Source organism: Cutaneotrichosporon oleaginosum, assembly GCF_008065305.1.
Source record: "Cutaneotrichosporon oleaginosum strain ATCC 20508 chromosome Unknown ATCC20508_contig01, whole genome shotgun sequence".
Taxonomy (NCBI): Eukaryota; Fungi; Basidiomycota; class Tremellomycetes; order Trichosporonales; family Trichosporonaceae; genus Cutaneotrichosporon; species Cutaneotrichosporon oleaginosum.
In genome coordinates this window covers 3,047,344-3,073,619 of record NW_027072170.1, presented here as the reverse complement: position 1 = coordinate 3,073,619, position 26,276 = coordinate 3,047,344, and the positions used below count along the sequence as shown (strand labels likewise).

At 60.9% G+C, this 26,276-nt stretch overlaps 4 protein-coding genes across 4 annotated transcripts; 2 read left to right on the top strand and 2 right to left on the bottom strand.

Moving 5' to 3' along the window:
* Positions 1 to 2,448: 2,448 nt before the first annotated feature.
* Positions 2,449 to 6,719, top strand: COLE_01241 (uncharacterized protein; the record flags this gene model as incomplete). Its single annotated transcript, XM_018423118.2, has 5 exons — positions 2,449 to 2,624; positions 2,750 to 3,019; positions 3,066 to 5,186; positions 5,225 to 6,534; positions 6,577 to 6,719. 5 exons carry the CDS (start codon positions 2,449 to 2,451, stop codon positions 6,717 to 6,719), a joined length of 4,020 nt encoding a protein of 1,339 aa, XP_018279025.2.
* A 382-nt stretch (positions 6,720 to 7,101) lies between these two features.
* COLE_01240 (uncharacterized protein) lies at positions 7,102 to 11,329 on the top strand (the record flags this gene model as incomplete). The annotated part of the gene is made up of 3 exons (XM_018427450.2): positions 7,102 to 7,327; positions 7,400 to 9,194; positions 9,232 to 11,329. The coding sequence occupies 3 exons, from the start codon at positions 7,102 to 7,104 to the stop codon at positions 11,327 to 11,329; spliced, it is 4,119 nt and encodes a 1,372-aa protein (XP_018279026.1).
* Positions 11,330 to 13,751: 2,422 nt separating this feature from the next.
* Positions 13,752 to 16,695, bottom strand: COLE_01239 (uncharacterized protein; the record flags this gene model as incomplete). Its single annotated transcript, XM_018425361.1, has 2 exons — positions 13,752 to 16,131; positions 16,181 to 16,695. 2 exons carry the CDS (start codon positions 16,693 to 16,695, stop codon positions 13,752 to 13,754), a joined length of 2,895 nt encoding a protein of 964 aa, XP_018279027.1.
* A 4,128-nt stretch (positions 16,696 to 20,823) lies between these two features.
* Positions 20,824 to 23,021, bottom strand: COLE_01238 (uncharacterized protein; the record flags this gene model as incomplete). Its single annotated transcript, XM_018423119.2, has 4 exons — positions 20,824 to 22,151; positions 22,269 to 22,331; positions 22,366 to 22,446; positions 22,691 to 23,021. 4 exons carry the CDS (start codon positions 23,019 to 23,021, stop codon positions 20,824 to 20,826), a joined length of 1,803 nt encoding a protein of 600 aa, XP_018279028.1.
* Between the last annotated feature and the right edge of the window lie 3,255 nt (positions 23,022 to 26,276).

The following is a 26,276-nucleotide window of genomic DNA, read 5'->3' as shown; positions in this document are numbered from 1 at the left end:
GGACTTGGTGCCTCGTCGATTGGCCGCATGGATTACACGGGCTCCAACGATTGGCGGCGACACCTCGTTTCCGTTCCGGTCACGCCAGACTGACGACGTGCTTGCTCGCTCGATGACGGGGACGGAGCGGGTCAATGGAAGGACATTGGGCCCGGGGGCGGCGATATGGCCTGAGGTCATCACGAACGCTGCGTAGCGACCGGAGAGATGAATCTTGAGCCGGCGCAATTGTTTCCATCCGTGGCGCTCGTGGGATCATGGTGGCGCTCGCACACATGCAGTCTCGGCCTCTGCGGGATCGACGTCTGTTGTGGCGCCTCGAGCATGCTTCTGATCTCCAGCTGCCAGACGACGTCTGCTATCCTCTTCGCCTCCTCTGTCGGCCCCAGCGGTGTTTTCGCTCCGCTCACTCCAAGCCCCGCTCAACTCGCGACGCCGCGACGCCGCCTCGCATTGGACACCCGTCGGCGTTCGGTCGCCAAGGTTGAACGTGTGTTGCAGATCCATCAAACTGTCTGGCGTACAGAACAGGCATCGGTGTTCACCCTGGTCACCGCCCTGTTCTTGTTCCCAGACATGATCATTGGACCACATCCCCGACACCAATGCCGGCACCCCGCCCTTCGGTGCCCCGGCGACCCCTAGCTCTGCTGACCTCACGAGCGTGGCATCCGGATATCCGCCTCGTTGTCGTTTGCTCTGGAGGAGAAGTAAGTCCCTGCACAATGGGCATGTACGTTAAGGCCCCCGCCATACTTGGGGGCGAGTTCGCTACGCTGCAGCATGCAGCAGCCATGTCTGCGGAAGAGCCTAAAAAGCCAAGTGGGTGGGGGCATGCGACGAGCCTGAGGTATGAGGCATGGGATGGAGATACTTCACTTCAGCAACAGTAATAGTCCTATTGGCCGAGTTGATAGAATTGGGTGAAAGTGTTTGAAGGAAGAGTCTGTAGTCGAGGTATGGTGGCGGGATCGGACAGGGTATTATGGACGAGTCAGGGTTCTGGAAAGTGAGCGAATCATCACGGGGAACTGACAGCGACAGCGCCTTGCAGCGTGCAGGCAATTGCAGGCTTCGCAGGCCTTGGTCTCCGGCCCTTCGGTCCTCGGTCCTCGGTCCGCCTGCAGCCTGAAAGCCTGGCCGCGTCGGCGGCCTGCGTACACTGCACTGCAAGCTGCACGGCCTGCACGGCCGGCGTCCAGCCTGTGTCTCGGCCATGATCGGCCACCGCTCGCTGACTGCAGGCGGCCGTGGCCCTTGAAGGGGGGAAAAGTACAGTATTTACCTATACCGGCAACTACAGTACAACCGCACACTCTCCCCCTCTTGGCTCTCTCTGTACCTCGCACACTCTCGCCGTCATCTGGCCGCTGGCCGCTGGCCATCTGGTGGTGCTCTCCTCTCCCCGAACTCCCCCTATCCCGCCTCGCTTTTGCACAGCGCTCACCATCCAACACCTCCGTCACCCTCCTCACCTCCTCCATCTCCGTTTCGCTTATACTCTTTTTGTCTCGATTAATAATCCACTTGCTACCCCGTTGTCATTGCATCTCATCTCTCGTCAATCCGACATCCCACACCCCTCGCCACTTTCCCATCGCCGACGCCACCTCGCCACCTGCTGCCCTGTGAGATATAGCACGTTGCGCGTCAAACGTCCTGGCGTACTGGCATAGTGGTCGCGGCTGGCCGACTGGCGTCTGGGTTCAATCCTCAATCCTCGAATTCGGCCTATCCGTACCCTGGCGGTGTCCTTAAACTGCCGCCGCCACCGCGCAAAGGCTCGCCACGCAATCCTCCACCTCTCCTCACCCCTCACCCCACCTCCTCCCATCCCTCCCCTCCTTCCTTTCTCCCCCTAAGCCCGCGCTCTTCCCTCTCATCCATCCCTCATCCTCCCTCATCCTCCCTCCCATCCTCCCTTCATCCCTCCATCGACATTCTTTCCATCCTCATCATCCTCATCCTCGTCCTCGTCCTCGTTCTCGTCCTCGTCCTCCCCCCCTCCTTATCCTCTCACCTTTTCATCTCTCTCTCTCTCTCTCTCTCCTTCGCCACTCTTCCCACCAGTCGCCGGTTCGCCCATTCCGTCCGCCCTCAACTCATCTCAACACATAGCCACCGAGCGCTTGTGCAGCCAAGGCGGCAATCCATCTCCGCATCGCGCGCGCCAAGCACTTCGCACCTCGGTCTTGACAGAGTTTCCATCCGGCGGTCCCACCTGGCCATCTGGACACTTCGAGATCTCCATATCTGCAGCTTGCATGTCCGAAACACGCCGCTGCATTCTCATTCCCACCAGTTCCCTCAACAACTGTCACCCATTTGACACCCTTCCCTCGCACACCTGAGTCTTGCACCGTCCCCCCTACCCCCCCCCCCCCCCCCCCCCCCCCCCACTCCTCTGCTCCGTCAGCGCCGATAGTCTCAGGCCGTCGCGCGCCGGCAATGGACTCGTCCTCAACATCGTCACCATTCTCGACACGATCTACCATCCCATCGTCTCCAGAGAACATCAGCGGCGATAACGCCCCAACAGGTCCTAACGGCCTCCTCACCTTTCCTCACACATCTGGCCAACTCATGCAAGGCATGCAGGCCATCCTGAGCAATCTCACGGGAGCGTAAGTCCAGTGCAGCACACAAAGAGCATCCACTCCGCGCGCCCCGCCACCCCGCCCCACGAACGGCGTGCGCGCGCGAAGTTGGGAAGCACCTTCTTCTTGTTACCCCTGACACTGACTCTCAGCACATCATATGGTTCTTTCGGCAACTTTGGCATTCGCCAGGCCGACGCACAGCCTGATGGCAAGCAGGCGGCTCCGGCGTCGTCGACGGGGCAGGCAGGCGGCTCTGCATCCGCCAGGCCATCGACCTCTACTGCCCAAAGCATGACCGGTACTGCTACGGGATCTGGGCACGGAGGGTCGCGAACAGAGCCTCCAAAGCGAATCTATACTGTTGATGGGCTTCAGGTCTCAACGCCAGCGCTTGATGACATTGCCGCAGGGTATTCTACGTGAGTTTATTGACGAATCCCAACCTATGTAGCTGACGTTTCACAGCCGTCGTAACAAAATCTTGTTACAGGGTGACCCGCAAGTTATCCACAAGCAGCGTGTTGAGACAGCAATCCGCGTCATCATCGACATGCTCCGTCAGATTCCCCCTTCCCCATCCGCACCTAATCCGCACACCACCCTCGCCACGCTCATCCCCCGCGATCCCTCAGGCAATAGCCTTTACACATTCGAGAGGTTGGCCAACTTTCGAGGACTCCGGTTGCAAGCGGGCACCACGACCAAGACGAGCTCTAAGAAGCAGTTGGCTCAAGGCGCTATTCCTCTCCAGCATCTCGCCTTTGTGGAGACCGCTGTCTACATGAGCGGGGAGAATGGCAAGCGCGTCTACGCTTGCAAGCGCTGCCGAGCCCGCGAGGAACGTCGGCGACAGAACAAGGACGCTGCCAGGAAGAAGCAAGTTGCCGCCGATACCGATGTCGTCGCACCCAACGCTCCTCGACCTTCCCTCCGACCCCCCTCTGAGGACTACATCACGGGAGAAAACGCAGTTCAGTACGACCCGCACCGGATCGGTCAGGTGGTAGAGGAGCCGCCTTGGGACCCAACCATCCCGGATTGGCGACACGAGATTGTCCTTTTCAACTCGCCGCCAGACGTTGCGGTCAAGGACGGTTCTGCTTTCTGGCTCCCGTTCCGCGTCATCTGCTACTGCAAGTGCCACGGCGAGAAGGTCGGCTTCCGCATAAAGTTCACCCTCCGCACCTTTGATGGGCGCATTATTGCCTCCGAGATCACTCATCCGATCAAGATCACCGATGACCACAAGACAGACGCCAAGTCCAAGCCTCGAGTTGACCGCTTTGCAGCCGTCACTGGACCTCAGCCTCCCCGCGCAAGAAAGGGTCGAATGAGCACAGCCTCATCCCAGCGTGTATCTCCCGCCCCGTCCGAGAGCGAGATGAGTGTCACCTCCGAGGTCGGAGCGGTGACGCAAAAGCAAACGCCGCAGGTGCGCCAGGGCAAGCCCTATGAGCGCCCTCCTTCCCAGTCACCAGCTGTGCAGACCTCTGCCTTGCCATTCGACTTTTTGAACCAAGCCGAGAACCAGCGCCCTCGACTTTCCCGACAGGTGTCAGCCTCCTCCTACGCGTCTCAGCCCGACATCACAAACTGGACACCCGAGGCCATACAACAGTGCACGGTCAGCCCGGACGCCCTCCGGCGCCCCAATTTCGCGTCCATGACACCCATGACCAACATTAATAACATGTCGAACCCATCTTCGCACGCGCCCAGCCCCAATCCCGCTTTGAACGGTATGGGTGGTGCCGGTCTAGGGGTGAATGGGCTTGGTTCGAACGACATGTTTGGCAACGACATCAACGTGTCGCACCAAGGTCTTGACCTGTCAGCGCTTGGCGCGGCACAGAACCCACTGTTCGCCAACCAGCAGTCTGTGCCGCAGCACGACGTCGACATGGCTAATGTGGCGTCAGAGCTGGAAAGTATGTTGATGTTCGGTGGAGGTTCTAGCCACGCGTCGGTCACGTCAAGCAGCTACCAGGACGACCATTCGTCAGTCTTCTCCGGCTTCAACAACCAAGGGAGCCTCTTCAGCGACAGTGGCTTGCCGCCGCAGGAGAGCAATTCGTTGGATGACATGATCGACTACTCTGGCGGGGAGAGCAACAGCGCAATCAGCCCAATGCAGGGCCTGTCTCTTTCACCGACCGTCGGCATGGGTAGCCTCGACCTTGGTACTGGGCCTTCCCCTTTCCAACAGCCGGGATCCCTTCCTCGCGTCGGCAACAACAGCGCCAACGACCACGAAGCTCAGACAAGAGCGTTGCTCGCGCTCCTCGCGCAGCAGCAGGTGCAAGTGCAGCCGCAGCCTGTCCCGGTCGTGTCGCACGTAATCCCTGCCGAGGGAGATATGGCGGGTGGGGTTCCTGTTGCCATCGCTGGTCGTCTGTTCCAGCCAGACACTGTCATCGTCTTTGGTGGTCGGCCGGCAATCACGACCTACGTTAGCGACTCGTTCCTTCAGTGCACCTTACCGCCCAGTCCTACGCCGGGTGATGTCGAGGTGACTGTTCAAGGCCACATTCGGGACATGAACGCTCCGGCTATGCTGTTCAGATACACTGGCATGGACAGGGAGATGTGAGTTCACCGCTGCCGGACCCGGTACTGACTTTCAGGATGCGATTGATGCTCGAGGTGCGCCAACGCCATGCGGCTGCGGATCCTGCTGTGCGCCTCGTCGATCATCTCGCCCGGTCCAACCAGAATAGTGATATCAGTGATCGTTCAAGCATGAGCCCCGCGGGGGGCAAGCCCTCATACGACGCTTCAGCCGCACCGCTGATGGACCAAGCGACAATCGACGGCGATCAGGACGAGGCAACCTTACCGGCGGAGCCCATGGACCTCCAGACGACCCTCGTGACATGCCTGGACTGGCTTGATACGTCCGTCGGGCCACTACAGCCGTCAGGTGTTGTAAATCTCCGCAACAAGGCGCAGCAAACATTGCTTCACCTGGCGACTGTCCTGAACTTCTCTCGACTCCTGCGGCGCCTTATCGCTGTTGGAGCAGAGCTTGATCTTCAAGACGTGAACGGCTTCACGCCTCTTGCCTTCGCGGCTCTGTGTGGCCACACCGCCTGCGCTCGAATCCTCCTCGAGGCTGGAGCGGCATACGATGTTCCCACCGTTTTCGGCGAGATGCCCTTGGACCTCGCCAAAGTTGACGACGAGAACGAAGTTGAGGGTCTTCTGCTCGCCGCGGTATGGTCCACCAACCCCGATGTGCCCGTTGTGGAGTCTGATTACGAGCTTTCGCCTGATTCAGAGTCAGATCTCAGCGGGATCGACAACGATAACCCAAGCTCGTCCTCCGAGTCTGAGTCTGACGAGGACGGCGTTGAGGTTGACAGCATCTCCAACGCAAGCCGAGCTCTCCGTTCTCGCAAGGCCATACGGCGCCGTGGCAAGCAGCGCTCCCTCGACGTGCGAAGGGAAAGCCCGCTCAACCGGTCGCGTCGTACTTCGCCGAAGGAGTCACCGGAAACGTCGGCGTTCCAGTCCATTCCTCGGGACGATCCTCCTCCCTACGCGCCTCCCGAGGCTGGTTCATGGATGTCTCGAACGCTGTCTAACATCTCGCACCCAATAAGCGACACGATAAACGGCGCCCTCCCCACCTTCCTCGGCAGCTGGGAGAAGCATCAGCAGCAGCACCCTGGGACTAACTGGGTTGCATTCCCCGCTCCATCATGGGACACATTGCAGAAGCTCACTAGCCCCGAGGAGGTCAAGCTCTTCACTCAGGCGATGGCGGCGGCGGCATTTAACGCTGTCGTGCAGTCCGGTGCGACGACGTCCCACCTACAGGAGACGTCCATGTCGCCCTCTCCAGTCAAGCTTAAGCAACGCCGCAAGCGCCGCGCCAGCGAGGACTCGCGATCGTCAGGACAGTTGAGCAGCAGTGTCGTCGAGCAGGTCAAGCGTGAGTTCTTAGTGCATATGACGGACCAGGCTGACAAAACAGAGGACCGCATGCTGTATCTCTTCTGGCTGCCAGTGCTACTCTTCGTCGGCTTCTGGCTCCTGGTTACGGCGCTGCCGATAGCCACGGGCTTCTGCTTGATATATGCGCGCCAAATTGGCCGCGCGATCAAGCAGCGGTTGTAAATGATGGGAACACTCCGTTTACGAGGAGGGGTCGCGAGAGGGAGGAGGAAGGGAGTGAGGGAGGAGCGAGAGCACGAGAGTTACATCAGACTGTGCAATCAGCACATCCAATTAATAATTCATGCACTGCATTACACTATACACATTAAGTAGGCGCGAGATCCGACGTTCAAAAGACCAAAATCGCGCGGCCTGGTGCGGAGATTTGAACGAGGTTTGTTGGTGCCCCACGCTATGGACCGTGACGGTGACCCGGTGACGACAACTGTGACGAAACAGGCCCTCCGCGTCGTCGATCATTTCGGCCACCCCATCTTGACACTCTGTCTTCCATCACACCTCTACCTCGCCTCCTGAATCTCATATTCTCCGCTCTCCGACCATGCCGGCGAGGCTATACCTTCGGCCTCAGCCGCGCGCATTCTTTCTTCTGACAGACACCCATGCGCTCGTGTTCCGCCAGCCCGGCGCAGATGAGAGCAAGGCCACACGGTCCGTCGTCGTTGCCGAGTTTCTGCCCATCGACCAGGTTGACACGAACGGCCTTGTCGCCGCGGGGCAATACCGGTCCGTCGAGGGCGTCTTAGGTGTCACCAGTGTGCCAAGTGGTGAGCTAGTGACGCGCGGCCTTGCGCACACGACCGCCGAGCCCGCATCGCCTCCCGCAGCACTAACAGCAGAACGTTCACCTGTCCCGGATGTCTTCCTCCTCCTTCTGACCGCATCGACGCCCCTTGCGCCCCTCATTCCCGGCTCGACATTGCGCCCTGCGCGCGTCGTCTCCGTTGAGTTTCACTCACTGACATCCAACTTCTGGGATCCGCCAGGGCTCGTGCCAAGCTCAAGCACTTTCGACCCGATCGACGCCGAGGATGCCGAGTACTACCACCGCGCAGATACGCGCGGCAACAATATGAGTCTTGCACAGGCAGCGGGTGTGGAGGACCCGTGGAGCGGCATGCGCAAGTATCTCGAGTCGGGCGGCTTCTTCCACGCCGCTGGATGTCAGTGGGACATTTCGCGACACCTCGGTAGCCAGGGCACAAATGTTGTCGCGGACGAGAAGGGGCACGGGCGCAGCGCGCTCGAGGGCTGGGACGAACGTTTTGTGTGGAACGCCCATCTTCTTCAGCCGCTGCTCGTGTTCCGACAGAACCTGCCTGACCCGGTACGCGACGAGCTCGACTCGCACGCGCTCCTCCTCCCTGTCATCCAGGGGTTTGTGGGCTCGGTTCCGCTCGGTCCAGGTTCGTGGTCGCCGCAGGAGGGCAAGTTGAGCGGCCTGGCGCTCATCTCACGTTTGAGCTGCAAGCGCGCTGGTGCTCGTTTCCGGACGCGCGGCATCGACGATGACGGCAACGTCGCCAACTTCGTCGAGACCGAGGTCATACTCAGCACGGGCGGGACGATCGTCTCGTATAATCAGATCCGCGGGAGTGTACCGCTCTTCTGGCAGCAACCACAGCAGGGGTTCGGAACGCTACAGCAGAAGGTCGAGATCACGCGGCCGCCGCAGGCGACCCAGCCCGCCTTTGACAAGCATTTCCTCGACCTCCTTGAACACTATGGCGCCGTGCACGCGATTAACCTCCTGGGTCAGAAGGACGCAGAGGCGATGCTCTCCAACGCATACTCGGAGCGCTTCCGGGCGCTCAAAGCTGCGCTCGCCGATGCTGACGACGACTCGGCCGACAGCATCGCGCGCCTCACGTACACGCCGTACGACTTCCACTCGGCTGTGCGCTTGGGTAAACACGAGGCGGTGCGCACAGACCTGAACGCAATGGGCGATGTGGCCAACTCGGTGGATGCATTTGGGTATACGGCCATCGACCTGGCCAACGGTGAGCCGATCGCAACGCAGCATGGCACCTTCCGCACCAACTGTCTGGACTGTCTCGACCGCACAAACTATGTACAGGAGGTGCTAAGTACGATTGCGCTTCGTGGATTCCTCAGCTCGCAGGGCAGTGCGCTGCTGAACAGTCCGACGCTGTGGTCGGCGCACCGCGAGCTTTGGGCCGACAACGGCGACCGCCTGAGCAAGACATACGCTGGTACGGGTGCGCTTAACACGAGTGCGACCAGGAGTGGGCGCAAGACGTTCGCGGGGCTCATCAGCGACGCGACTAAGAGTGTCGGCCGCGCTTATATCAACAACTTCCTCGACAAGGACAAGCAGGCCGCTATCGATCTACTGCTTGGTCTTATGGCGGGGCAGCGCCCGGTCGTCTTGTTTGACCCGGTCAGCGACTCGGTGCAGAGTGCTCTTCTCGCCCGACGGAATGAGTACTCGACGCCACGCAACCTCAAGATCTTCAGCGGCACATGGAATGTAAATGGGAAGCTCCCCGACGCACCTCTCGACGACTGGCTCTTCCCCGGCGATCTCGCTGTGGACATCTACGCGATAGCGTTCCAAGAGATCGTCGAGTTGACGCCGCAGCAGATCGTGCAACCTGACCCAGCGAAGAAGTAGGTTCACTCCGTAGTGAGTTCACGCTGACTACAGGCGCGTGTGGGAGAAGGAAATTATGGCGACCTTCTCGCGCCACTCCCAAGAGTCCAAGTACATTATGTTGCGCAGCGAGCAACTGGTGGGTACGGCGCTCATGATCATCGTCAAGGAGAGCCTGCTTCCAGCCATCCGCGGCATCGAGTATGCCTCGAAGAAGACCGGGCTGCAGGGCCTGTCGGGCAACAAGGGTGGCATCGGCTTCCGCTTCCAGCTGTATGACGCGACGGTGTGCCTTATGACTTGCCACCTGGCGGCTGGACAGTCCGCGTACGCCGACCGCAACGCGGACTACCGGACCATCTCAAATGGGCTGACGTTCTTGCGTGGCAAGACGATCGACTCTCACGACATTGTCATCTGGGCCGCCGACTTCAACTACCGCATCGACATGACGAATGAAGAGGTGCGTGCGGCTGCCGAGCAGGACGAGTTCGACGTCCTGGTTGCCGCAGACCAGCTGTCGCTTGCCCGAGACGACGGCGAGGTGTTCCCCGGATACTCGGAGGGTGCTCTCACTTTTCGTCCGACGTACAAGTACGACAATGGGACGGACACGTACGACTCAAGCGAGAAGCAGCGCATCCCTGCGTGGACCGACCGCGTGTTGTACAAGGGCGAGGGGCTACACTTGCGTGCCTACAATTGCACCCCAGACCTGCGCACATCCGACCATAGGCCGGTGTATGCGCTCTTTGAGGCGGTGGTGCCTGAGGTGGATGAGGCGCGGCGCTCGGCCATCGCGGCGGAGCTCGCAACGAAGGCGCGAGAGGCTAGTGCAAGCGGACGGTTGGATGACCATATCGAGCGCGCGGCGGCTGGCGGCGTGCGAGGCCTTGTGAAGGAGTTCACCAGCGTGAGCCTCACGCCGTCTCCGGCCCGCTCGGCGGTCTCGACTCCCGAGCCACGGCACCCACCATCTTTCTCGCGCGACTCAAAGCCCCAGCCCCGTAAGCCAAACTTAAAAGACACAGTTACCTCTGCATATGCGCGACTCGGGCAACCCCCTCCCCTTCCTCCGCGCAGTGGCACTAGCTCGCCTGCGTCGGTGGAGCACGCGCCTTACGAGCCGCGACGGCGGCCAGCGCCTCCGCCGCCTGCAGCGTCCGAGTTCCGCAAGATTGGTCTGCCTCCCGACACGAACGAGGTGACGCCCATGAGCACGGGTGACTTTGTCCTAGTGCCGTCGCCTGTACGTCCGACACCTCCGCTACCGCAGCGCAAGCCGAGCACGGCGAGCGTGGCAAGCGGTACGAGCCTCGCGAGTACAGGGAACGCTGCACCCGCCCTCCCTCCCCGGCCCCGCCCGACGAAGGGATCGACGCTCGACTGGGATGCCCCGCTACCCGACAACCTCGTCCCCGCCGTGCTTCCTGACAACCGGTCCCAGCCAAAGCCAGATGCGCTCGCTGAGCTCGTGCGGATGAAGGAAGCAGAGGCTGGAGAGTCGTCAAAACCCGTGCTGGCCTCCAAGCCTCCACCGCCGCCTGCCCCAAGGCGAGGGATCAGCGTGGCGGAGAAGGTCGTAGATGCCCCTTCGGAGAAGAGCGAGAGGAAGCCGCCACTCGCGCCCAAACCGCGTGGAATGAGTATCGACAACGCGGAGGTGAAGTCGACTCTCGCACCGCAGCGCCGCATGAGCGTCGACAAGGACGAGCGGAAACCACCCCCACTGGCGCCCAAGCCCGCGCGTAAGAGCACGGATCCGCCCTCACCTACCGCCACCTCGCAAGGACACATCGCCGGCGCAGCTTCTGCCTCGCCAACGGCAACCTCTCCCAAGGTGCCGCCAACGCTGAAGCCCAAGCCCGAGATTAAGCCCAAGCCCGAGAAGCACGCCTCCGAGCCTCAGCCCAAGACAGAAGGCAAGACGGACGCGAAGCCAAAACCAGAGATTAAACCGAAGCCGGAGTTGCTCCCGAAACCGGAGAAGCCAATGGTGCAACCCAAGCCAGAATTGAAGCCCAAGCCGGAGACGGCAAACCTGTCGCCCAAGCCTGAGGTCATAACCAAGGCCGAGGCCACATCACCAAAAGATGAGCCCAGACAGTTGAAGCCGTCCGAGCTCAGGGGTCGGTGGCCACCGACGCAGTAGGATTCGGATATCGATGCACAGATCTCTGGTGTTTCATCAGTGCTAACATTGCACCAGCTGAACATCTTACCGTCTACCAACCTCGCGACCCTATCACATCACCTCCGCCTCGTCCCAAGTGGCTGAGATCTACCGACCGCAACACCGGTAGGACGATGATAATAACGCGCTGTGGCACAGCCCCTGACGCCACTCATGCCTTGACGCCCTCACTCTTGTCCAAACCTGATCCAACCCATGTCTTCACAGCGACGCGTTATTAAGCGCGCGTCCACACATTCAGCCCGCTCAAGCACATGTAAACATTTCGGGCCTCCGTGGGTCCCTGCATCACGCCCGGACAATCTCACCCCACCTGTTCTCCAGCTCAACCGTACCGCCATTCCACCATTCCACTATTCCACTATTCCACCGGAACCCGCACAGACCGCACAGGCTGCGCGCAACGCCTCCCGTCTTCTGTGCAGCCAGGATGCACATGCGTCTCGTTCATCTCCGTTCGGAACCCACCATCTCTCCTCATCTCATCATCCCCCATCGCCCCACACGCGCCTCCTATTCTCCACGATCTCTTGGCTCACAATACTCACGCTCGTTAACTGTGCTATGCGCTCTTTCATCCTCCGTCAGTCGACGAGATGCATGCACACCTAACCCCAGTCGCCGGCGCCGCGGCCGTCTCGGCCGCCGCTGTCCCCTCGATGCTCCTCCCCCGCCAGAGCGAGTACGCGGCGCTCCTCCCCGCGCAATGTGTGGACGCCTGCGGCGCCTTCCTCAACTACGCCGATCTGTGCGACGACCCCGCCACGCTGGGCAACAGCGCTGCGTGCTTGGAGATGTGCAAGGTGAGTCAGCGCGAGAGCAGCCCTTCTCGTCTCGCGTCTCCGAGGCGCCTCGTACAAGCATTGACCCCAAGCCCGCCGAGTGGGCCACGCTTGTCCCCTGCTACCAGTGCATGTTTGAGGCCAGAAACAGCCTCGAGTTGATGGAATACGTCCGCGAGCCCCCCGAGGCATGCACCGACCTCGAGGCGTTTGGGGCCGCTTTCGCGAACGCGGCGGACAGTGGCGCTTCTCCCTCCAGTGGCGCCGGCGCGGCTCCCTCGGCCGCCGCCGAGGTTAGCCCGGTAGCTGAGGTCACGCCGGTCGCCGACGTCACGCCGGTCGCTGAGGGCGTAGCAGCTGCCGTCAGCGTCTCAGCGTCCTCGAGCTTCAAGCCGACGTCGCCTACCCCGCCCGCCCTCCCACCTAGCTCCTCCGCCAGCGCGTCCGCTTCGGTTTCGGCCACTCCGTCCAGTGGCGCCCACAAGACCGCCGTCACGCTCGTCGCGCTCGGCGCCGCACTCCTCTTCGCTTCTGCCTTCTAGGCCCGTTAGTCCGCACTCTCCCCGCCGTTTCTCCACCCCAAGTTTTACCGCTTCCGCTCGGCCCCGGTTTGGTCCTCCCTCTTGATTCCCTCCTCTCTCCTCCAGTTACCCACACCAGGCTTCAGATAAACAGAACACTGCGATGAAATCTCACGTGACCACCACAGCCATCTCCTCGGATATCTGCTTGCCTGCGCGCCGGTTTTCCTCGCCAGCCGCAAGGTTGATCGTGCTTCGCTTCTTGGCCTCAAGCTCCATATCATCGTCTACCCGACCGTGCAGCCAGTCGTGCACCGAACATCCACTCAATTATGCGCGCGAGTTGCAAAAGTCCCATCAAGCCCAAAAAGTCATCGCAACTTAGCGGTCTGCCCCACACGGACTCGAACCGTGGACCTCGGAGTCGCAAGCGATCTGCATATACAGACCAACATAACAGCTCCACGCGCTAACCAACTGAGCCATAGGGCAAGTCATGTGACACAAATCGTTCAGTCGGAACAGACTCCGTGGCTCGAAGTTGCGAGTGCAGTGAGCGCTAGGGTCCTCGCATCGTTGTAAGAACTCGAGAGCTCATGCATATCACGCACTACTTTCGGGCATTAGCAGGCCTGTGGGTCGTCTCGGGAGCGGGAGATGCGGTATCAGGGTTGTTGCGGGACGTGAAATGTGATTGATGGGAGGTAACGGGTCACGCGTGACATACATTGCATGGGAATTGATTACATTGTTCACGGCCCGCGAACGCGTAACGGGAGGTCATGTAATAATTCGCGAGACGCAGTCGCGTATGAACTGGGAGGCAGAGAAGAGAACAATGCGTAGTACGGATCTTGCCGTGCTCGCTCGCTCCAAATGCCTGATATCATACACCGTTAACATCGTACATCGTAACTAACAAGACACCACTACTGTGTGGTGAACAGACGAACTAAGAAAACTGTAGCTATGTGCTGCAAAGGAAGAGGCGTTTCTGTAGCCACAGAGAATTGTATTATTGGGATCCGAGCTGCGGCTGGGCGTCGCACAGGCACCAGGCCTGCAATTATGCACATATTAGAGCATGGGTTTGTCGCCTGTCACTCCGAGCACACCTGGGCCAGCGCTAAGGCGCTTGGCCGAGTCGCGATCTCCCTCACGAGTGCGCTCGGCTCCTTCATCGTCCTTGCGCTTGATCCCCTTGCTCGCGGGCTGGGTCTGGCCGTCGGTCGCGACGGTCACAGCGTTGGCCTTAGCCTCACTCGCCATGGCAGTGACGGTAGAGGAGAACAGCACTGGCGGCGAGCGGCGGATAGTAACCATCGAATTGGGCGGTGCCTGGAGTTCAAATCCGCTTGTGCTATGGCCTGAGTTGTGGCCTAGGCTCGAGGAGATCGAGGAAAGCGACGAAAGCGAGAGGGAACTGCCGCCGAGGTTGTCAACTGTTGCGCTTGAACGCCGAAAGCGGTCGGCAATCGGAGTCGCACCAGAGGCGCCAGATGAACCAGTAGCGACAGAGTAGACGCGAGCACGGGCGGCTACGGTTCCGGGTGCATAGTGGTGATCATCAACGTGGTCACTCGCCTTGGCAGGCGGTTCGTGGCCACCCATACTCGAATGCAGCTCCTCAGTCTCGTCGGGATCCGTCTCAACGAACACATGGTGGCTTGCCTGGATGTTCTCAAAGTTGTGCACATTCTGGAGGGGCTCCGGAAGTGCTAGCCGTGGGGCAGGGGCCGCCACAGGGCCAGTGTGGTGGTGGCTGAGCAAAAGCGCGTGGTCGCTTTGGCTCTTGCGCATCGCTGAGGACCTAGCACTGGCAAGGAGGTTGCCAAAGCTAGGACGCTTGGACACCTTTGGTGCTGAGCGCTTGGGCAGGGGTGGCGGAACGGGCGCGTTGCCCTGGAACGACAGCTCACTGTACATTGGCGACAGGGGTGGAATTTCCTCATCGCCAAAGTCGACCATCTCGCGAGGTGACACCGCAGGTGGATTGGCAAAGAGACGCTCGCGATGGCGCACGAAGTACTGGGCGTGCTCCCCCGAGACCCTCAAGGTGGGCCCGAGCGACAACATCAGCGCCTGATGGCTCATACGGTTGATGTCGATCGACCTGGGGATCAAGTCGATCAGCATCATCACGTCGGCCAACAGGAACCAATTGGCGCTCGGAAGTTGTCCCAGAATTTCGGCAAGCTCATCAAGATCTTGGTTCTTCGTGCGAAGGTACGCCTCGATCCGGTGTTCGATGTGAGGCGGAATCATGTTGTCGGGAAGCTCGCGCAGATAGCTCTTGAACGTACCCGCAATGGCGTGTGGGTCGAGGTCACTCGGGTCGACCAGAGTCAGATCAAGGTCGGCACCAGCGTCGAATTCTTTCCGGAGCCGCCCGAGGTGACTGCTACGCCCGCTGATCCGGAAGATGCCCTCCTCCAAACGCCCAATTGTCTCAAGATAGTCGACACAACGGATGACCACAGCTGGCAAACATTGGCGTCGGCGGCGGTGGTACTCGTCCTCGCCTTTGCGTTCCTGGTCCGCGTCGAACACGCCCCATGCGCGGCCAGCTTGTCCCAAATCGCGACCAAACACGCGTCCGCGCAGGCCAGCCTTGGGCTTACGCTTAACGACCTCGTCACCGAACACCAGGCCTTCTTGCGGGATGATCGACGTCTCGTGGGAGAGCTTGCGAGTAAGGAGGCCTGGGCTAACTGGTTCCGGCTCCATACCCCGCACTGGGCCGAGCGTGGTCATTCCCGAAATGCTCATACTGGTGCCGACGCCACGGGCACGGTTCCACGTGCTGGACACCGCCTTGCCTGCATGGCCCAAGACACGCGTCGCCGTCGAAGGAAACCGTTGGTGGCTGTGGGACGTGGTCGCGGTGGACGCAACGCTGGCGATGCTGCTGTTGGACGCAGATCGCGACACACCACCACCGGTACGCCATCTTCTGCCAACATCGCGCAAACTCTGCGAGTGATGCGTTGGGTGATAGATGTCGCGCGGAGGCAATGGAGGCGGTTGCTGCTGTTGCTGCTGCTGCTGCTGAGACGAGCCTGTCATGGCTGTGGGGGGTCCAAAGTCCATCGGCCCAGCAGGGAACTGACGAGGAGGAAGGGCAGGCGGTGTGGCGGTGGAGAAGTGTGGAGATGATGGTTCTGGTGGAAGATCGACCAAGGAAGGTGCAGGTGACCTCGCCTTGGATCGCAATGATGGTGTCATGGATGCGCGTCGCAACCACCCTGGCTTGCTCTTGACAGCGGGTTTGGAGGACGAGGTGTCTGTGGAGGAGCGGGGAAGGTCGAGGGATGGGTTTGCTGTTGATGGAGGCGAAGCAGTGTTGATCGAGGCGCTGGCAGAGTCGAGCGATGCGACATCAGAAGCGGGTATGCCGACCGGCCGGAGAGCAGCGCGAGTTGCCATGAAGAGGGGCGAGACACCGTCTTGTTCCTCACTAGCGTCAGTCAGCATGCGCAAGGGACAAGAAGAAGGTTGCAACTTACGAGAGGTCAATGACGACTTCTTCTTCCTGCACATCCTGCATCGCGTTGTGGTCACCTTCAGGGCTCGGCGTCGGCGCCCGCTCGACGAGGCTAGGGACGATTTGGGCTGGCTGCAGCTTGGGTGGCAATGGCATAGACTTGCGTCTGGAGGAGGCGAGCGATGCGGCAGCGGTGGACGAGAGGGGGGAGGTGTAGGTTGTGGGCTGGGCCGTTGTTGCGGTGGCGGGCGCAGGTGCAGCCTTGGGCGCCGTCGCACTGGTCGACGTCGTCGTGCCAGTGTAGTCTGCGAGGTTGAGAGTAATGGTGTGCACCGGCAGCGATAGCGAGACGCGCTTGGCCTCCTCCAGAACTTCGCTGGCTGGACGTGAGATGCGGTCATTGCCACTGACCCCGCCCTTCAAGCTGATGCTGGAGGAGTAGCTCGAAACGCGAGCACTCCTTCTCCGCAGTTCGTCGTTCTCCGATATTTCGGAGAGCGGCCTGCTGATGGGGCGGTCGAACTTGAAGTCGGTCATGGTGGCAGTGATAGTGGAAGACATGGGAGAGGAGGGATGAGAAGGGGGTGAGGAGAATTGACAGGGTGGAGGCTTGTGCGGGGAGAACAAGGGGAAGAGCGCGCGCCCGATGGCCGACGAAAGTGTTGACGGGAAGGGAGTGGGGCGGGCGTGGCGGCAGTGATGGCGAGGTGCGGGACTGCAGGCAGTTGTGACTTCTGAGAAGCCTGGGGAGAGCAGCGAGGACGGAACGCGATGTGCTGATGCGCAGATGGCGATGCGGAGTGGAGGTGACGGGGGGGGGGGAGAGGAAGGGAAGTGGAAGAACTGATGGTTGGTGACGAGCCGAGACGATCGAGGTGCTTGACTATCCACCGAACAAGGTTGTTTCACTCCATGACCTAAAGTGAGAAGGAGACTGCTGTTCACGAGCTGCGAGGTGGCCGGCCGAGTTTACGCTAGTAGACGCGTAGATGAGTTGAGGGTGAATGGTCGAATGATCAATGAGAGCTTGGAGGGGAGAGAGAGAGAGAGAGAGAGAGAGACAGAGAGGATGATTATGGCAGTGTGGTGGGTGTTGTCGGCGTGAAGGAATGGCTTGCGGGGGGGAAGGAGGCCAGGAAGTGAGTGTTGTCCGATGGATGGATCCCAGGGGGGGAGGGAGGGCCGAAGTCTAAGGAGGTTGTAGCCAAGTGCGGGGGCGTGAGGAGGCGGAGGGATGATGCCGAAGGGAGGCCGAAGGGAGGGTGAGGTGAGGGCGAAGGAGAGGGAGAGGGCGAGGGCGAGGAACGGGATTCTGGTCGTTGGGTGATGAGCTACGAGATGAGTAGCTTGCGGTGCCTGCAAACTGCGAGCGACCCTTTGGAACCAGCCGTTGGTCGATGGGGTCGATGGGGTCGATGTGGTTGATGAATTGCGACTAGTGGATGAAATTGCGCGCGCGCGCGCTTTCGACGAGACGGCGGCGCGACGGGGTCCGGGCGCAGAGTGCGAGAGAGGTGAGGTGAGGCGAGGCGAGGCGAGGCGAATGGGACACACGCCAACGGGTTGAGAATGGGATTGGATGCGGCCTTTGTTTGGGCACGCGCTTGTCGAGGTTGGGGTGGGGTGGGTTGTGTGTACACGGAAGGAGGTGAAGAGAAGAGAGAGAGAGAGAGAGAGAGATGCGATGAAGAGGAGGAAGAGAGTGGTAGTTGTCCGACGCGAGGACAACGACGGCGAGCGAGGAGGACGAGGAGGACGAGGAGGACGAGGAGGAGCAGTGATCGACTGTTCAACTGCTTTGTGGAGAAAGTGGAGCCGCCTGGCAAGTCAGAGAGAGCAAGGGGAAAGACGAGGGCGGAGCAGAGTAGAGGCGGAGAGAGGGCGTTCCAGGGACCGGCGGGGGCGTTTTGGTGAGTCCTTTGCCGCGTCCATCCCAGGATCCCAGGATCCCAGGTGATCAAAGGCAGCAAGGTCGTCCCAGGGCCCGTGCACGCGAGCTGTGTGTGTGTCTCCAACTAAAAGCAAAGTATTGCCCCTGAAAATCCTGGAATTTCTAATGCTTGTCCCTCGTGACCCTTGTGATCAGGTGGAATTCCACTTCGCGCCACCACTCGGGAGATACAAGGGGAGGAGAGGGGAGCAGGGAGGGCCGCAAGACCGAGGGGGCGTCGAGGAGGACGGAGGACGGAGGCGCAGGGGGTAAAGGGGGGGGGGGCATAGGGAGGTCATTGCGCTGCGGACACTTTGATCGCCGCGTTTCCATCTCTTCTGTAATTCTCCCTCAAGTTGAGCAACCAGCAACAGCAACCACAAATGCATGCACGTAATAATATCCTCTTCCTGGGTTCACACTCCGGGCGGGGCCCACCCCCAGCCCCCGCAATCCCCACCAGTCTGTTGGTCGCATTTGGGCGCCATGAAACACCTGTCGGTGTCGGGTCATTCTTCCCCATTCCTCTTTCTCATCGGATCATCACACTCGACATCAGCCATCACTAAACTCTCACACAGCCCACCTTGGCCACCTTGCACATCGGCCACCAGCTGATTTTGCCCATCACCCCTATGTGCCTATGTGTCTACGTGGACTCATCTCTCCCGTCCATGGCATGGCCGTCCAAAAGACCTGTTTGTCTTGGATCGGCTTTGTTCTTGTTTTGCTGCGCCACACACCTCACGCGTGGCGGTCTAACAGTGACGTGGTGATGTACTGTAGTGTGTGGCAGTCAGCGGAAGCCAGAGGCCAGAGGCCAGAGTGTGCGTGGCACGTTTGATGACCCAAACGTGCAAACGTCAATGTCCAACGGAGCATGGGCTAGGGAACGATGAGTACGACAAACACAGCTTACCACGCCGCATAGCGTGTACATGTACATGGCAGACTACGTTGACCCACAGACAATTGGGCTATGGGCTTGGGCGTGCTGGGCAGCTGGGCAACTGGGCAGCTGGGCAACTGGGCAACTGGGCAGCTGGGCAGCTGGGCAGGGATGCAGAGTAGGCTGTAGCCAAGACGCAAGGCAAGGGCAAGGGACAGAACCGACCCGACGCGTCGACAAGCTCGGCGCATCCCTGGCCGCTGTGCCCTGTTCGTCCGCAGCCCACCGTCGTATCGACACCGACGTCGGCTCATCCTCGCCGTCAATGCTGTCCAGCGTCCGGCCGCTCTCGCACAATAACGTCAATGGTACGGCACCCCGCGGCCCCGGTGTATGCTCGTGTCTCATGTTGATGTAGTAATACTGTACATGCCATCACCCCCACGCCCGTCATAATTGCACACTCCCACTCGCTTGATCGCTTGCATCGATCATGTGAAAGATGGGAGACGGGATGCGCCTCGCCCCCGTCCCCTTCCCCCATGCCATGCCGGAGGATCTACTCGGCAGCAATTTGGACGCGATCGACTCGGTTTGATCCGTTTGGCTCTGAGCCACTAATTAGCGCATCAGCGCAGCAGCGCAGCCGCGCCACATCCACGCGTCGGTGAATTGCCTTTGCTTGTGGCATGCGCCGGTGGCCGGTGGCCGGTGGGCAGCGGCGTACAAGTGAGCATGGCCGACGCGGCGCAGTGAGCATGATGTACTGTAGAGGCATAGAGGCACCGAGGCACCAACACGCTTCGATACCTGAACCAAAAATATCGCGTCGTCCACTAACTACAGTCGACGCGAGCAGACGCCCAGTAGCTCGATGCTAGCTGACACGGTGCCAGCCACGCAGATCGCGATGCGTGCACGCCACGCCGCATGCCGAGATAACAAACAAACACGAGAGCCCATCCGGCGGAACTCTAGATTCACTCGATTCACAATACACACCACCGGGCGCCAGCTACACTGCGCCGCAGCACCGCTTGCACGCCTGCAGGCTGCAGGCTGCAGGCTGCAGGCTACAGACTGCAGGCTGCAGGATTGCAGGAGCATGAATGACGTCGGCCTCCGTATCCGCCGGCGCCCGTGTTGTGCACGTGCGTAGGAATGTTTGGTCGTCCACGGATCCACGTCCCCGTCCACTCGGCCGCGTCTCCACTTAAGCCGTCACCATCACGACCGTCCCGCCGCGCCCGGCATTCCCAGCTTCCAGCTCGCTCGCGCGCTCGCTCGCTCGCTCACCGAGCCCGTTCCTGCGCCCTGCTTTCGCCATGAAAACTGGCTTACGACGCCGACTCGGGCGTTACGAAGGAAATATTCCCGGACATGACATGCATGGGCGCAGTGCCTATCGCGGAGGGAGATCATGGACTTGATGCCGAGTGCCTCAGTGCGCGATGTTCGGTGTGAGCGTGCAATGTTGAGCGTGCAATGTTCAGGACAGCTCGGGCCACCGCGTGCACGTGAATCTGGCATGCACTATGCTTGAACGGAGTCTGGATGGACCACGACCGCACATCTTCACAGGGCATGACAGGGAGCGTGGCCCCGCTAGTCGATGGCATGGTGCCATCACCTTGTGATCCGTGTGAGTCGTGCATGCTTGCTGCCGAGGGCGCGCACTTCTCCTCCACCAGTCAGGCTGCTGCTGGCTCATGACCTATCTTGCTGCTGCTGTCAACAGAAACGCACATGGAACGCGCGATAAGGTATATGGCATCATTCATGCTGTACTAGTTATCCCCGTAGGGCTGCAGGGTTGCAGGGCTGTACTTTTCGTGTTCTTCTACTTCTATCCGTCCATGTGGAACAACGCCTCGTCCTCGTGGTCGTCGCGCTTAGGCGTCGGCGCCGCACTGCCCGGCGTGTTCGCGCCGAGGCCAGACGGCGTCCGGCTCCCCGGCTGCATGTGCATGCGGCTCAGCGCGGCCGCAATGCCGCCAGGCAGGCTCTGGCCGGGCGCGTGTTCGGACAGCGCCCGCGCCGATGGCGAGCTCGGATCCGTCCCGCGCATGAGGTAGGGCGCGTCGACCGACGGTCCCTTCCACGCCGTCGCCGCCGTCGGCTTGGATGGCGAGCTCTTGGGGCTCGGCGAGCCCGAGGCACCCGGGGCACCGGGGCCGCGCTGCTGGCTCAGTAGCGAGGTGCGCGCCTGCGGCTGCGGCTGCGCGCCGCCAAAGCTCAACTCGGCGGGCGTCTCACGCGCATCCTTCCCGTCCTGGCTCCACAGAGACTGGAGGAAGCCGCCAGGCGGGAGAGCCGCCCCCGCGCTCACCGCCAGCCGCTCCGCACCGACATACTGGTGCATGTTGTAACCCAAGCGGCCAGGGGAGCTGGACTGGCCGTCGCGCGAGTCGTTGCGGCTCATGCGGCGGGCACGCTCCGAAGGCGTGAGGAGATCGCTGAGGCTCGAGGGAAGGAGGTCCTCGCCGTGGTCGTCGTGCTCGTCGAATACGTCGGGGATGACACGCGCGCTCGCGCCCGCCACAAGCGGGCGGCGACTGGCTGGAGGCGACAACGGCTCATCAGGCGTTTCGGACCTCGCCCAGATGTTGCGCTGCAGGCTGTTGTCCGCAAACGACGCGGACAGCTGCGGCGGGCGCGCGGCCAGAGTCGACGCGTGCTGGAACGAGCTCGAAATCCCGCCTGCTCCGGGTGGACGCAACGGCGAGCTCGTAGACACAATCGAGCTCGCTTTGAGTGACGATGGAACGGCACCCCTGTTCGTAAACGACGACGACAAGGGCGACGGCCGGCTCGGGGAGCTCGCAAACGGGACCCCGCTCGTTCGCTGGTTGAACCCGGCGGACGGAGAGCCGGCGGGGCCAGCGGACGACGGCGGACCGTACGGCTCCCTAAGGGGCGACGAGCCCTGCGCTAGGCGGCTGGGGGATTGCACCGAACTCGAAAAAGACGCCGAGAGGGCCGACCTGATAGGCACAGGGTGTGACATCGGCGTCGGCATAGCCTTGGCAGCAGCGGGCGACGTGCCGGCATCGCTGCCTTCCTTCTTGAGATCCCCATCACCTCCGGTGCGTTCCCGGGCCGAGCGCTGCTGCTCCTTTTTGTTGCGCCGGTCCATGGACATGGGCTCGCCGGGGCGTACGTGAGCTAGGGCGCCTGGCGTCAGCGTATGATCGGGTCGGGGGGCAATCTGGCCAACTACGAGGTTCTGATAGCCGTCCCAAACATCCCACCGAAATGCTCTCGAGGCAGGCGATGTCGCTCAGAACTCACACTTGTGCCCGAACTTGCAGTCACCCTTGAGGAACCACTGGCATACCTCCTTCTTGCCTCCGACTGTGATCAGCGACTTCGATTGTGGCCAACTCACGGTCGTGCGAGAATGGGCAGCTCGACCCTGCGGTACAGGCGCCCGCCTTGAAAAAGCGGCATGGGACGTGGCTGAGCGCCGCTGGTGTCAGTGACATCGCGTGTACGACTACGATAAGGGCGGAATGGAGGCGCCGCGCCGCGGTGCGACGCGGCTGGACTCGGCGCAACTGGCGCTATCATGATGCCTCGCGAAATCGCTCAGCGGCAGATAGCACCAAGTCTCACGTCGCCGGCGTCCCGTGGGCCGTCAAAGGCAGCGCCCCGGCGCCTGGGCTGCGCCTCGGTGCAGGCGTAAAGGACAACAAGATGGGGCATAGACGCACTGGCATTCTTGCCCTTGGAGGTCGACAAGGCGCTGGCGCCAGCAGGCTGGGCGCGGACCTCGCTCTTCTCAAACCCGCCGACGGTGCGTTCGGGGCGCTTTTCGACCTGCGTCTTGTCCACTGAGCGCGCGCGCCAGTTGGCATCGTCAGGCGTGCCGTTCTCGGCGGCCACGCGGCTGCGCCGGAAGCTCGTGCTCAGCGACCCAGGCGAGCGGCCAGGAGAGGCCGCGGCGGCAGCAGCACCGGCGATGGGGCGCGGGCGCGCGCCGGGAATCGCCTTGGGAGCGGGTGCGGGGGCGGGCGGGGCGAGTCCGGGAGGCGGATTGCTCATGATGAGACGTGGCTTGTCTGATTTTGAAAGGGCGTTTTTTTTGACAGCAATGAACGAGGTGCGAGTCGACACGTCCCGGGCCAGCGAGGTGATGGCTTATGGGCGGTTATGGGACGAGGATGATGAGTGGGCTGCGACAGGCGATTAGGCAAGAGGTAAGGTAGGGTAGGGGCCTGAGCACAATGAGTGGCGTCCGATCCAGCTATTGGCGGGCCGGAAGGCGCGATTGGCCGCCGAGGCCTCGAGGAATGAGATGGTGAATGGGTGATAGGTGGGGTCGGTGTCTGGTGGGAGCAAGATGTGCGCAGAGAGAGAGAGAGTGTGTGTGTGTGCGTGGTCGTGCGAGGTGCTGTATTGCTATGCGGTGCCCAGAAAGTGAGCGAGAAGAGGAGGTTAGTAGTTCAGTAATCACAACGGTACGACGGGAAGGAAGTGACGATGGGGGGGGGGGGGGGGGGGAGGGGGCGGCGGAGGCGGAAGCATTCGACGCGCACACAGCCCATCAAGCCATGCCACGGAGGTGCGGTCTTGTGCTCTTGTGCCTTGATTGCCGATTACCTCACTGCTACTCCGCTGACCCAAGGCTGTGCCAGCGATCTTCTGCTGCCAACAACTCGGCATCGATCGCAAAGGACAACATTTACCCCTCTTTCATTCACGTCACGTCGAGTATGTTGAGTAAAGGTCAAGCTGACGGCGCCGACCCCGCGCCGAACTCCTCTCAACTTGCATGTTGCTCAGGACAAATGGCAGTTTGGGGTAGGGACAGCCGGTTATAACCCCTTCATCTTCGCCGAAGCTACACGCTGGAGACCGCTGGAGGCTAACGACCCTGCTAGCTGCTTAAGCAAAGTCCTTCGATCAGCAGCTTGAGCTGTGGGTTGCGATGGTGTACAGTAGCGTTGTCCGTCCCGGCACACCCCGCCCCACTCTCACAATTGCCGCGTGTCATCTAGATGCATAACTCTGATGGCTTCGGAGCCACACCACAGCTTCAACGCAGAAAATCGCCCCCCTTCCTCCCTTCCCACCTCATCTCTGATGCTTCACCTTTCGCGAGAGTGAGTTGAATCCCTCTCGCACTGCTCTCCGCGCAACGTGTTGGCAATGAGAGTGTTGAACTAACACCGCTTGCGCCCATGCTGGACGCGACTTCTGATTCAGCTTCTATCGCCGTCCCACCATCCACGAGACGCTCCACTGCTCTCCGCCCTCCATTCTCCGCCTCCGCCTCCCTTTACGGACCTCCGGCGTATCTTTCGCCAGCGCCGTTAGGAAGCACGAGCGGCAGTAGTCGGCGGCTGTGTCTGCTGGCCTTGGCGCCCGCCACGCCCACCAGCCTGCTGCTGTTGAGGTTGCTGCTGGTTACCACCACGAATACCGCGCCCGCCCTGTGCACGAGGCTGCCCCTGGCCTCGACCACGGTTCGGGTTTGCGGGGCGCGCATTGTCACGTGCCTGCTGCTGCTGAAGGGGCTGCTGAGTCGGGACCTGCTGCTGCTGAGACGGAGGCGGAGGCTGGGCGTAGGTGGCTTGCTGCGGGTGCGGCATCGCCTGCTGTGCCTGCTGCTGCTGCTGTGGCTGCAGTGTATGTTGCTGGTACTGCTGCTGCTGCTGCGTCATGTGTTGCTGCTGGGCATTGTTGGGGTAGTGCTGGTGCCCAAACTGCTGTGCGATGTTCGGTGGAGGATGGGCAGCAGGCTGGGCGATCGGAGGGAGGTGAGCCTGGCGGGGTGTGAGGGTAGCCGGAGGCTGCGACGGCTGCTGGGGAGGGGGCTTTGCAACTGGCCGAGGAGTAGGGGGAGACTGCGATGGCGGGGAAGGCGGTTCGTCAAGCCCGGCAGGCGCGACGTAAAGGACAGGATCAATGTTGCCGGGAATGGGCTGGATTTCGGTGCCCAACTCGTTCTCGATGCGATACAGGTTGGCGCGGTCCTCGTACTACTCGCGTCAGCGGCAGTTGCTGGACTGGACTTACAGTAAGGAGAGAAATGGCAAGACCAAGGTGGCCGAAACGACCAGAACGTCCACTAGACGTCAGCTTGGCGAGCAACGGAGACGGCCCTTGCTACTCACATTCGATGGAGATAAGACTCAGCAGTGCGGGGAAAATCGAAGTTGATGACAACATTGACGGCCTGAATATCGATTCCACGAGTGAGAAGATCTGAGGGCTTCAGCACTCCTCAATGTAGCGAATGTCCACTCACCAGAGCATACAAGGTTGCGGGTCATGCCTTGGCGGAAATCATGGAATACACGGTTGCGGTGGGACTGCATCATCTTGGCGTGGGAGTAGAAGCAAGAGTAGCCTAGCTCGGTGATCTTCTTGGCCAGCAATTCGACGCGCGAAGTGGAGTTACAGAAGATAATGGACTGGTTGATCTGAAGCTTCGAGAAGAGCGTGTTGCTGTTGCATCAGTCATCGTTTAAGCCGACAACTCACAGGCAGTGCACCTTCTGGCGCTCCTCAACGTAGGCATAATACTGGGTGACACCCTTAAGAGTGAGTTCTTCCATGAGGTTGATCTCATAGGGCTGGACCATGTTGCGGTTGCGGAAGTCTTTGACGTGGACGGGGAAGGTAGCAGAGAAGAGCATCACCTGACGCTCCTGAGGACAAAGACCCAGCAGTTGTTCGACGACCGGAGTGAACTCCTCGCTAAGGAGCTTGTCTGCCTCGTCCATGACAAAAATGGCGACCTTGGAGAGGTCGGCGATGCGCTTGCCGCCCAGATCGAGAATACGGCCGGGTGTACCAACGAGGATGTGGACGGGCTCTTGGAGTCGCATGATGTCGTCTCGCAATGTTGTGCCACCGGTGGTCACCATGACCTGGAGGCCTGGAACATGCTTGCCAAGCGTCTTGCATACCTGCGACGTCTGGAGCGCGAGCTCTCGCGTTGGCACCAGGATGACGGCTTGGATATGGGAGAGGGAAGTGTTGATGCGGTTGATGGTGGGGATCACGAATGAACCAGTCTTGCCCGTGCCGTTCTTGGCCCGCGCAAGGATGTCGCGTCCAGTGCAAGCTATAGGGATCGCCTCTTCCTGGATGGGGCTAGGTTGCTCGAAGCCTGCCTCGTAGATGCCCATGAGCACCTCGCGCGAGAGCGGAAAGTCGTCAAAGGATGCCCCCTCGGTAGCACGAACGTCCTGTGCGCGTCAGTGAATGAGCTTCTTCCTGGTCGCCCATTGGCACATACATCAGTCTGAGGTCTCAGGTCTTTGGGGGGTGGCGCGAGGCCGACCCGAT